Raw genomic sequence first — 13,136 nt, forward strand, 5'->3', positions numbered from 1 at the left:
TCGCCAATGTCATCTTTTATCTCGGCGGCACCCCACGTGTGTGGCACCAAACGCATGAAGATGAGATAACCAATTGGGACAGTTTCAAAGAAAAGCTATGGGAACTGTTCGGCGACCGCTTTGGGCGCAGGGTTGCCGCGAGAAAGGCTCTTGCGTCTTGTGTTCAGTTATCTACAGAGCCGTACATTTCATGCATCTTCGACGTCTTGACTCTATGCCACAAAGCTGACGATATTGTGTCCGAAGCAGGTAAAGTGGTGCATGTGCTAAAAGGCATCACCGACGACGCTTTCAATTTGCTTGTTTTCGGCAATGTCTCGACTATCGACGCCATCATAAAAGAATGCCGTCGCCTTGAACAAGCTAAGAGCCGCCGTATCACACACCATATCATGTGGCTACCCAACACTGCTGCTACATCGACATGTGAGGGTCGACCGCACCACCTGTGACGACGTCACCCGTATTGTTCGCCGCGAACTCGAGGCCGCCTGTTCGCCAGCTTTCTCCGTGACGCCTCCCAATCAGCCAGCAACCACCATTGCGATGATTCAGGCCGTCGTCAGACAAGAATTTGAGAACATGGGTCTGAACTCGATGTATTCCACGTCTCAAACCAGTGTTTGTCAGTTCTCTAGCAGCCCTCCCCATCCCCGACAGTCCTTTTCTGCCACATCTTGCCGCAACCCGTCTGAATTGGCATACCCCTGATGACAGAGCGGTCTGCTTCCACTGCTGTTGCATTGGCCACGTCGCTCATCACTGCCGCAACCGATGGCCACCACATCCTCAGACATACGCCGCCGCTTATTCCCGCACCTTTGGACCTTCTGTTTCCCATACCACCCGCGATGAACTTACTGCCGCTGATGCTCCAGCTCTGAATCTTCTCTACAGCCGCTCGCCCTCACCTCGGCGCCATCAGTCTCATTCACCCCAACCCCGTCGCTTCTCTTTGCCGCCTATTGCCTCCCGGATCCAGCCGGAAAACTAGGCACTGCAGCTTCTGGAGGTGAAGCTGCGTTGTCGACCCTGCCCTCAAATCCTCTGCTCACATTACCTATGAACTGCTATGAACCTTCTTGACGTTGACGGCTATCCTGTCATGGCACTCATCGATACAGGAGCACATCTTTCTATTATGAGTGCTGCCTTCCGACAACGACTCAAAAAGCTCCTCATCCCAGCGTCTGCACATGTCGTCTGCGTTGCGGATGGCGGTACTGTGCCTATCATCGGCATGTGAATGGCACGTGTCAGCATCGCCGCCGCCATGCTCCTGTCCTCCTCACTGTAATTGCTCCTTGCCCCCACGACCTCATTCTGACTCGATTTTCTCCACACATTCTGCTCTTATTGACTGCTCTTCCATTACCCTTCGCCTTGAGTTGCCAATGCTCGCAGAACCTTCTGACGCACCCCACTGCCGCTTACGCTCCACCGGCTTTCTTCGCCTGCAGCCAAAGTCAATAGCCTATATTGAACTGTTGTCTTCCCCACCAGTTCCTGATGGCGAGTACCTCGTCACTCTTTTGCTCAACATTCCACTACAGTATAACATTCCCGTGCCTCACAGTATACTTAATATTACTGCGAACCGCACTCACATGCCTGTCTTTAACTTTGGATTGGCAAACCAGATTCTACCGCAAAGTATTTACCTTGCCACCGTTGATTGTCTCGGCGACCATCATGTGGCAGCGTTATCGACCGATGGCTCTCGTGAGCTTAGCAGGCCCCTCGGGCCAGTCTCGGGCGCTGATCCCAACATGAAAAAAATGGTTGTGACGGACTTGTCCTCTGCACAGGCTGAAGACCTTTGCCAAGTATTACCATCCTACCGAGATATTTTCGACTTCGACGATCACCCTTTAGGCCAGACGCTCGCAGTCAAGCATCGGATTCTTACTGGCAATGCTACGCCTCTTCACCGACGACTGTATCAAGTTTCTGTGTCGGAACACCGAGTAATTAAAAGTGAAGTAAACAAAATGCTAGATAAAAACATCATTGAGCCTTCGAGTCCCTGGGCGTCACCTGTGGTGTTGGTTAAGAAGGACGGCATGTGGCGCTTCTGTGTAGACTACCGCCATATGAACATTACTAAGAAGGACTTCTACCTGCTCCCATGTATAGACGATGCCCTTGACTGCCTGTATGGTTCCAGCTATTTCTCTTCTATTGATCTTCATTCGGGATACTGGCAGATTGCTGTTGACGATATGGACAGAGAAAAAACCGCGTTCATCACACCTGATGGCCTATACCTAGTAATGCCGTTTGGATTATGGAATGCCCCTGCCACCTTTGAGTGTATGATGCACTCCTTGCTCCAAGGTTTCAAATGGTCCACATTCCTCTGCTACCTCAACGACGTCATCGTCTTCTCGCCAACGTTCGACACTCACCTTGAGCATCTAAAACTATACTTGATATATTTCTAAAGGCGAAGCTGCAACTTAACTCATCCAAATGTTGTTTTGGCCACCGCCAAATTACTGTTCTAGGCCATCTCGTTAACGCTTCCGGAGTACAGCCTGATTCCGACAAAACTCGCGCTGTCCGAGAGTTTCCGGTTCCGAAGACAGCCGCAGACATTCGAAGTTTTGTAGGTCTACGTTCGTACTTTCGTCGTTTTGTTCCAAATTTTGCGGCAATTGCTAGACCCCTCACTAATCTTTTGAAGAAAGGTGTACAATTCTCATGGGGTACTGCAGAAGTCGCTGCCTTCTCTCGTCTCGTCGCTCTTCTAACCTCACCACCCATCCTTGCCCACTTTGACACAGATACCCCTACAGAATTACGTACAGATGCCAGCGGTCATGGCGTTGGTGCCGTCTTAGCCCAGTGTCAGCATGGCCAGGATCGCATTATTGGTTATGCGAGCCGCCTCCTAGCACCATCGGAGCGCAACTATTCCTTTACGGAACAAGAATGCCTTGCTGTTGTCCGGGCGGTTGCGAAGTTCCGTCCTTACATTTACGGTCGCCCTTTTTCCATAGTAACTGACCATCATGCTGTCTGCTGGCTCTCATCACTAAAAGACCCTACAGGCTGGCTTGGTCGATGGGCTTTGAGGCTACAAGAATTTTCATATTCCGTGGTGTACAAGTCTGGCCGCCTGCACCAAGACGCTGACTGCTTGTCGCGTTACCCTGTTGACGACTCTGACTCCTCCAATATAGCCAGTGCTTCTTGCGTATTCTCTGTATCACAGCTGCTTCATTTCGCTGACGAGCAACGTCGTGACGCCTATAGCAGAGCACTCATAGACCGTTTTGAACACACTCCGGCTGATGCTGCTCTACGCCTCTTCGTCCTCCGCGACGGTATCCTGTACCGTTGTAACCTTCATCCGGACGGTTCTGAGTTTCTACTTGTAATACCTAAACACCTCCGCTTCACCGTTCTAGAAGAACTTCACTACACACCAACAATAGGACACCTCGGCGTATCTCGAACCTGCGACCGTGTACGTCGCCGTTTTTTCTGGCCGAGCATTGCCCGTTCTGTATGACGTTACGTCGCCGCTTATGAACTTTGCCAACGATGCAAGCCTTCCCAGCTCCCCGCTGGCTACCTGCAGCCGCTCGACATCCCTGCCGAGCCCTTCCATCATGTCGGCTTAGACCTTCTCGGCCCATTTCCAGAATCTACATCAGGAAACAAGTGGGTTGCAGTCACGGTGGACTACCCGACCTGCTACGCCATAACCCGTGCTCTTCCAACCAGTTGTGCAACTGATGTTGCAGACTTCCTCCTACATAATATAATTTTGGTGCATGGTGCTCCGTGTCAATTGCTAACAGACCGTGATGAGATTTTTGTATCTCAGTTTTAATATTTTTTTATCGTCCGTACATTAAACAACCACTTCGAATCCATTTTGAACAGAAAGCTTTGATGTCCTGTATAATTTTTACTAATTGTTATACAAAAAAACTATTCCTACCGTTGTGAAGCTCATGGTTCCTAGTATCCAGCTATGTGCCTAAAGCAAGATTTTGATGAGTAATTTTTGCTCCATTGTTCCCAGAAACAATGCTAGTTAATTTTAGTAAACTTTTGAACTAATTGGCATATTTTAAAAACAATTGCATATTTGGAATCTGAATAAAAAAGTGAACAAGCTGTGCAGTTTCATTAAATTTCGTAAAAGGGGTCTTAATGAAAAACAGAATACTCACTTCCCCCCCTTAAGGAGGTCATAGGAACGGTCGACGAGCAGGGAGTGTAGAACATTGCAAACAATTGCAGCAGTAGTAGGTGGAAGCGCTCCAGCGTCGTGAATGCAGCTTTTTGTACACGAGCGCAGTACTGCACTCGTGTATCTCAGCCTTTCCTTCGTCCTCGTCTTGTGTGCAAAAAGCTGCATTCATGTCCTACCAACATGCCTTAGTCCAGCGTTGTGGTGAAACATGGTTAGCTGTGAATTGAGGTGGTGGCGACAGAACAAGGATTCGATGGTAATGAACCAAATTTCCGAGTCCGACAACCAGAACTTCTTGAGTTCGAGAGTGGAGACCTCGGAATACACTGACAGGAGTATTTTATTGGGAGAATCCGAGGCCATGCCTGAGTGGATAGGAGGAGGACAGCGAAGATAGTGGGGCTCGAGCTCCTTGCGTTGGTAGGCCCAGCGAAGTGGCTGAGTCACCCAGAGCGGAGAGGGACGACGGGAATTTCAGAGTCGCCAATTTGTGGGTGAAGAAAAACCACACAGACGCTGGTGCCTGGCATCCACAAATTATATTTTAGCGAAGCCTGCTCAATCAGGCGGGAGCCAGATTCTATTGATTCCACTGCTCGCAAACCACCAGCGTGCTGGGCGTGTTGTCATCTTTTGTGAGTGGACCATTGTGGCATGTAGTAGTGCACTACAACTCCTTTCATCTAAGCTTTCGAGAGAATTCTGTCGTACCGGATATTTGATCAGTTTGGAAGCATTCCAATGCTTGCCATTTTCAAGCTGGAAAGTATTTGGACCTATTTTGCAGTAAATCTTGAGTGGACCTGAGTACCTAACACCAGACTTTCTCAATTTGCATGCTAGGATGAGATCTCCTGGACAAAAGTGACGGAATTTTGTTGCGCGACAACGGTCTACATATGTTTTGCCATCTTGCTGTTTTTGTAGTACTCGTCATTGCACTTTCTGGTGCAACTTAGGAAAAACGAATTCCGGATGAATTGGAGGCATGTTAGCGACATCAAGTCGAGTCCTCAGTTGACGACTATAGAGCAGCATAGACGGAGAAACACCTGTAGTCATGTGTAGTGTAAACCTGTAAATTACCAAGTATTCTAAGACTGCAAACCTAAGGTCTCGTTCCAGAATAGCAATTTTTATGAATGCCTTGAGGACATGGTTGGATCTTTCTACGTGGCCATTTGCCTGTGTGTACTAAAGAGAAGACAGGAAATGCATAATGCCTCTTTCTTTAAGGAAGTTCTAAAATTCTGCAGAAGCAAACAGTGGTCCGCTGTTGGACACAGTGGCATCAGAAAATCCTTCTCTACTGAATATGTAAATAAGAGACCGCATGATAGCCTCGGATGTGACTGAAGGCATGAAAGCGACTTCGGGCCACTTGGAATGATATTCAGCAATGACCAATGCAAAGCGTGCATACTGTGGAGCACGATCAAGAGGACCTATTATGTCTATGGCAAATTTTTCCCATGGTCTTAACGGCCATTCGACAGTTTGTAGCGGAGCAAAAGATTTGGCAGATAAATCTGCCTGTTGACAAACAAAACAGTTTCTGACAAGTTCAACTTTTATACCCTTCTGAGGCTACCAGTAGAGACCTCGAAGCCTCCTCATCTAGTGCTGTTTTCGTGATGCCCAAATTACCCTCATGAGCAAAAGACAGGAGTTTCTGATGCAAAGAAGCTCGAGGAATAATCTGATCTCCTCCGAGTAGAAGGTTATCTACGTAGGATAATTCAGACTGTATGGATGCGCATGCCTGTAATTCTGGCAGAAGATCTGAAGCATTTCTCCACCGACAATTTTTTCTTTTAACACTTGGCAAACGGATCAGCCAGTGTAGCTACTTGGAACTCCTCCTTTGTAATACATGCTGAAACCAAAGACACTATCTCCTCATCTAGTGCTGGTTCAGATTCGGGAGGAACAAGTAGGTGCGACAATGCGTCAGCTATGACATCTTGATCACCTTTTCAGTACTCAGTGGTAAAATTGTGGTAAAGCAATCTTGCCCTCCACCTTGAAATCCTTAATGGACGCTGTCCAGCACCCTTTGAACACAGTGATGTAACAAGAGCTTGGTGATCAGTTCGTAATGGGAACTATCTACCTCACAAGTAAACATGCCAATGTTCACAAGCAAAAAGACATGCCAATGCTACTCGTTGGCCTATGGAGTACCGTAGTTCTGCGGGAGTTAATGTGCGAGATGCAAAAGCCACTGTGAAGAGCACATTTCCGCATTTTTGCTGAAGGACGGCCCCCAAGCCAATGTCTGAAGCATCATCTGTTATAACGATAAGAAGATGCGATTGAAACATGTGCACAACTGAACACGAAGCAAGTACTTCCTTAATAGATTGAAAACTGTATTTAGTATGCTGATCCCAACCAAAGCTTGTCCTTGGCTTAGAAGTTTCCTTAGTGGTTCGACCAAGTCAGCATACTGCAGGATAAATTTTACATAATATCCTGTGAGGCCCAGAAATGAAAGCAGAGCCTTTTTGTGTTTTGGCTGTGATGCCTCCACAATTGCTTGGATTTTGTTATCCTTTGGCGAAATACTGTTTGCAGAAATTTTTTTCATAGGAAAGTTAGTTCTGGGACACTGAACACACACTTGTGGTTCAGCTGCATGCTTGCATTGCTTATTCTCGACAGGACAGTTTGCAAATTTCTGTCCGGATCACATTGGAGTGTGACCCCAAACAAGAACATCATCAAGGTATCAGAAGGTACCTGGACAGTCTTTTAAAACAGATGACATGACTTGCTGGAATGCAGAAGGTGCCAATGCTAATCCGAAGCACACATGCTTGAAGTGGAAAAGACAGTCATGCGTGATGAACGTAGTAAACTCATGGCTTTTCTCATGCAATAAAACCTGATAATATATAGACTAAGTCCAACTTACTGAAGACAGTAGCATCAGCCAGTCGATGACACAGTTTATCGGTCCTCGGTAGCGGAAAAGCATTGACCACGATGGGCCTTGTTGGGTTCCTGGAGATTGACGCAAAGTCGAATGGAATTGCCCTTCTTCTGAACCACTACGACCGGGGAAATCCACTTGGAGGCTGACACGCGTTCGGTGATATAAGCTGATCTTAAATGGTGCCATTTGGCAGAAACTTGCTCACGGAGAACCAGACGTAGAGGACGTAGTTTCGCTGAGACTGGGTGCACTGAAGCTCGTAAGCGAACATCATGGATGGAACCCTTCACAAGTCCTATTTGACCTGAGAACAGATGAAAGAATTTTGCTGGAGTGTTGTGCGGTAAAAATGATGACTGGACACTTGAGTCAGCTGGAATTCCTGACACTTGCTGGCATGTGACCGAAGATCCTTGAATGCCAATGCCCAGAGCTTGTATTGCATCAAGGCCCTTAAGAGAAGTGCCCTGGTTCGTGATGTGAAATGTCACTACTGCAGCCTTATTGCGGTTCTTCATGACGAACAAGAATTGTCCTGAATGTATTATCTCCTGCTGAGAGTAGTTCTTGAGTCGGAGACTCGAAGCAGACAATGGGAAATCCTTGAAGTGTTCTTTGTACGTAGCACTCTTTATCAAAGACACTGTAGCTTCGTTATGAGCAAAAAACTTGAGTGAAATATTTGCAATAAGGACTTCAGCAAAAACTATTGCCGGATGGGAATTTGGTTCTTGAATTGTTTGCACAGACGAGACCGTACTTGCTGGTTCTGCTTGAGCAGAAGAGGAAATGAGCCGAGCTTGTGTGAAGACGCTTGATGCATTTGGTTCCTTGAACAGCAAACTAAAGCATAATGACCCATATTTTTGCACACACGGCAGGTAATGTGCCTGGCTGAACAGCCTGGATGAGATGCTATGGGGTGAGTTGAACGGCACCGGTAGCAATGGACTCTGGCGTCTTGACTGGCTTCGTGAAATTCTTGCGGGGTGCCATGTTGGCCGGCTTCCCCAGATCAAGGCTTCCTGCCATGTTGTTGGGCGCGTACTTGAACCTGTCGGGTCGAGGAAGAAGTTCGGCGAGGACCGCCATCTTGAGCACCCAGGTGAGGAAGGCGACGGTTAGCAATGCCAGCTTGCGCCGAGACACGATGCATGGGCAAACTGTTGAAGACGAAGTTCTCTGTGAACTTGTTCGACGCTTCTTCTGATATTTTTGCCTTCTTTAGCGTTAATGAAGGTCCTCCATAGAGTAGCCTTTCTTTGATCCTTGCAGATGCGACACCTTGTAGGATTTGGTCTCGGTGGGACTCGTCATGCCAAGTGCTGAATGCACAAGCAAGCGCCAACCTATGTAGCGCAGTGACGAAGTCCTGAAAGGACTCTCCTGGCAGCTGTCTTGAGTCATGGAAGATGATTCAATGTACCAGAGAGTTGGTACTATCTCTGTAATGTTTGTTGAAAATATGCAGGATCCGTTCTTACGTTGCAGTAGCTGGGTCCACTTGCGACGTAAGGTCGTTATATAAACACTGCCTCTCGAAGCCGAAGTTGCTCAGTCGATCGGCTTTCTTCCTTTCCTCTTGTAGTGCTTCACCTCTGGTTGCCTGAAGAAACGTGTGAAAACAGCATTTCCACGTTAGCCAAGGTGACGTAGGAGTGCTGGGTGTAGCAAGGAATGGCAGTGTAGCAGGAGCGAACGCCACGGCGGGAGCGCCGAACAAAGGAAGTGAAGAAGTTGCTGTCGGCGTAGGAGAAGTAGTTGAAGCAAGGAAAGTTTTCTCCATGCCGGAAGTAGAGGAGAAGTAGTAGCATTGGTTCCACCTCGTCGCCAGTTGTAGCACTTCGATGGGGCAGCCGGATGCGGAACATACAATGTGGGGCCTAACAGCCAGGGCTCAAAGCGCTGCTGAAAAGAGATGTCGTTTTCGGTGGAGCCGAAATGTAGGCTTAGTTTTATTTCCAGTAGAGGGGAAGGGAACACAGTGCAGCACACAATGTTAGGCGTGGCGTGGCGTTAGTGGTGAACTTGTTAGCAAGTTGTCAACAAGTAGCAGTCAACCCTGCTGAGCAAAGTCAGGTATTGTAATTTATTTTTTGAATATACTGTGTGTGTCTTGGACTAATAAAACAACTTTTGGTGTTTTTCACAAGATTTCAATATTCCATGGCTTTGGCAGTAGTATATTTTACATTTTAAGGTTGGCCGGTCATCAAACGACCTGTGGGAAAGTTATGTTTGAGCATTTTTTCCAAGAGTAATGAATGGGGTACTATATCGAACCTTGTCTACAACAGTTATTTATAGTTTGTATCATTAGTGCACAAGTGTGAGTTGGTGTCATGTCCTTTTGTGCAGTCCCTTACATTGCTTGTGCAGGTACGTGTTCAAGCGCCTGCGCTTCCTGGGTAACAAGCAGCTGTCTCAGCTGAGCGCCCTGTTCTTCCTGGCGTTGTGGCATGGCCTGCACTCCGGCTACTACGTCTGCTTCTTTAACGAGTTCATTGTGATGAAGTTTGAGCGCGATGCCCTCGAGGTGATTGAGCGGCTACCACGTCTCAAGCAGCTCATCTACCACCCATACCTGCGACTGCCTCGCTTCCTCCTCCTCAAGGTTTACGTGCTGGCCATGTTTGGATACTGCATTGTGCCCTTTGTGCTGCTCTCACACCAGCGCTACATTGAGGTACGTCACTTGGCTACACTCTAGATCCCAGAAGCCACACCCGAGTGATGCATTTTGCCAGAGTAATCCGAAGCCAGAAGCACTTGTTTCTGTTGTAAGCAAACAATGTAAGTCTGCTGCCGGAAGTGTGCTTACGCTTCCGGCAGCAGACTCCATACCAACAATGGAAGCTGCAGCAGCAGGGGCATGACCTCACTTCGCCAGATTTCGGTCATGCTCCTTGGTAGAACGGGCCTTTGAGTGCTCTGAAAGAACCAGGCAAGTGTGTTTCGAGCGATTGATTTCAATCCCTCAAATGTATGCCAGAGCACTCCTCTAGAGTGCTAATTTTGCTGCAATGTTGCTGAAATTGTTGCTAAAGCCTTTGAGTAAATTTTAGGTAATGTAAGCATTTGGGAACACTGATATAAGCTAATGTGGGATAAATTGTTTACTGAAACGTCTCACATTTGTCTGTTGTGTGTGTGGATGAGGAATCAACATTGTATTTTCCAGCAGTGTTAGTAGGCTTTTACTTAATGCTATACTTGAATGACAACTGTCTTATTTATTAATATATCTTAACCAACTTTACTCGGCATCTGTATTTTCATGTGCTGATTTTTGTCCTAAAACAAACAGTTCCTGATACACATTAGTAACTGGGTTCTTTTGTTTGGAGAAAAATTAACATCTAGACAAAGAAACGGACCATTTGTCTAAAAGAAAGAAATAATCTAAAATGCCTAAGGTGAGCACTAAGGTATAAACCAATGTTCTAGCTCCATTTGTACTAGAGTTAGTGCCCATCAATGTTGCCTGAAAGAAATGCCATTTTGACATGTGACACATATGACTCACTGGGGAAAAATTCTGAAAAAGAAAAAAGAAAATATTGCACTGAAGTTGGGCTTAGTGCATACTCCATGCATTTGTATTGTTGCAATACGAAGAAGAGTGGCGCCAGTCAGAAGAAGACGATTTGATGTTTAGAGGTGGAATCGCTCTCGACAACCATCTTGTTTATGCATCATTGTCTCTCTTGTAAATATTCTAAATACATCTTTGTATGTGACTTCTGCAACGTAACAAATTCGTGAGAGGTGCTGGGTGCCCACAAAAAACAACACTGGAGCTCCACAGTGGTCGTCACCTCAGACTGGACAACATGACGGATGAAACAGGACCGGACATGGTGTGGCCCACATCAACGCCTACAACCTCGATGGTTGTGCTGGCTCAGCCGTGGAATCCAGGAATAATCTGCGGCACTGACCACCTCGACTTAGAAGACTGGATCACCACATATGAGCATATACCGTTAAATCTCGCGTATAATACAAACCCGCATATAGTACGAGCTGAAATTTTTGGACGCGAAATGAAAAAAAAAAAGCTTTATCCACGTATAGTACGAGTTACGAAAACTCGAGGAAAACATTTATTAAAATTGCACTCTGCCACTCGCTGTCTTCCTCAGCTGCACTCTCTTTGGATAGTTCCTTGTTGGACATTTTCTTCCCAGAGGTACTTCTCCATGCCATCGAGCGCGTTCGAGATGCCGCACTTCTTCAATGCGCGACGCACAAGGTCCTCTGGTATGCTGGCCCATGCGTCCACAATCCACTTGCATAGCGTGGCTGGCGAAGCCCACTTCATCCGCCCGGTCGGCATCACCGAAGGCTCACCTGAGCGCATCCAATCTGCATAACACCGCTTGACCGCGTCCTTGAACAGCTTGTTCACGCAAAAATCTAAAGGCTGCAGCTGAGACGTCATCCCACCCGGGATAACGACGAGTTCAGTGTCGGATTTGCGCAACAGCCTCTTCACTGAGTTGGCCAAATGACAACGAAATGCATCCAGCATGAGGATGGACGAGAACGACAACAGTGCGCCGGGCTGTCTACACGAGATGGACGTTATCCAGTCGAGCACAAAATTTTCGTTCATCCAGCCTTTCTCGTGGCATCTCACGACTGCATTTTTTGGCGGCGCTTACCTTTAGGCACTGTCTTGCGCTTGATGACATAAAGTGGGAGCTTGCGTCCGTCTGCCGTGCACGACAACATGATGGTAACTCACATTTTCTCGTTGTCAGTGGACCGGACATAAACTTGTTTAGAGCCCTTTTCGTGCAGGGTGAGGGGTGATGGCATGTCGAGATAAACCGGCGTTTGGTCATCATTGCCGATTTGCCCTAGCTGGAAGTTCTTGGACTTGCGCAGCGAAATAATCTGGTGCTGGAAAGCCACAAGCAGCTCTTCAAATGATTCGGGCAGCTTCTGCGAAATCGAAGTTTGGCGGCGTAAGGAAAATCCAGCACGGGACATCATCATCATCAGCCTGGTTACGCCCACTCCAGGGCGAAGGCCTCTCCCATTCTTCTCCAACCATCCCAGTCATGTACTAATTGTGGCCATGTTGTCCCTGCAAACTTCTTAATCTCATCCGCCCACCTAACTTTCTGCCGCCCCCTGCTACGCTTCCCTTCCCTTGGAATCCAGTCCGTAACCCTTAATGAGCATCGGTTATCTTCCCTCCTCATTACATGTCCTGCCCAGGCCCATTCATTTTTCTTGATTTCAACAAAGATGTCATTAAATCGCATTTGTTCCCTCACCCAATCTGCTCTTTTCTTATCCCTTAACGTTACACCTATCATTCTTCTTTCCATAGCTCGTTGCGTCGTCCTCAATTTAATTTCGTAAGCCTCTAGGTTTCTGCCCCGTACGTGAGTACTGGTAAGACACAGCTATTATACATTTTTCTCTTGAGGGATAATGGCAACCTGCTGTTCGTGATCTGAGAATGCCTGCCAAACGCACCCCAGCCCATTCTTATTCTTCTGATTATTTCAGTCTCGTGATCCGGATCCGCAGTCACTACCTGTCCTAAGTAGATGTATTCCCTTACCACTTCCAGTGCCTCGATACCTATCGTAAACTGCTGTTCTCTTCCGAGACTGTTAAACATTAGTTTTCTGCAGATTAATTTTTAGACCCACCCTTCTACTTTGCCTCTCCAGGTCAGTGAGCATGCATTGCAGTTGGTCCCCTGAGTTGCTAAGCAAGGCACTATCATCAGCAAATCGCAAGTTACTAAGGTATTCTCCATTAACTCTTATCCCCAATTCTTCCCAATCCAGGTCTCTGAATACTTCCTGTAAACACGCTGTGAATAGCATTTGAGAGATCGTATCTCCCTGCCTGACGCCCTTCTTTATTGAGATTTTGTTACTTTCGTTATGGAAGACTATGGTGGCTGTGGAGCCACTATAGATATCTTTCAGTATTTTTACATACGGCTCGTCTACACCCTGA

At 47.1% G+C, this 13,136-nt stretch overlaps 1 protein-coding gene across 1 annotated transcript in view; it reads left to right on the top strand.

Annotated features, from left to right (window-relative positions):
- The window catches only part of nes (lysophosphatidylcholine acyltransferase 3 protein nessy), a 236,698-nt gene that overhangs the window by 203,753 nt on the left and 19,809 nt on the right, over window positions 1–13,136 (top strand). The window contains exon 11 of the mRNA XM_075686866.1: window positions 9,528–9,834. Coding sequence (XP_075542981.1) covers window positions 9,528–9,834 — 307 coding nt within the window. The remainder of the gene's footprint in view (window positions 1–9,527; window positions 9,835–13,136) is intronic.

The sequence above is a fragment of the Dermacentor variabilis genome, chromosome 3, assembly GCF_050947875.1.
Source record: "Dermacentor variabilis isolate Ectoservices chromosome 3, ASM5094787v1, whole genome shotgun sequence".
Lineage (NCBI taxonomy): Eukaryota > Metazoa > Arthropoda > Arachnida > Ixodida > Ixodidae > Dermacentor > Dermacentor variabilis.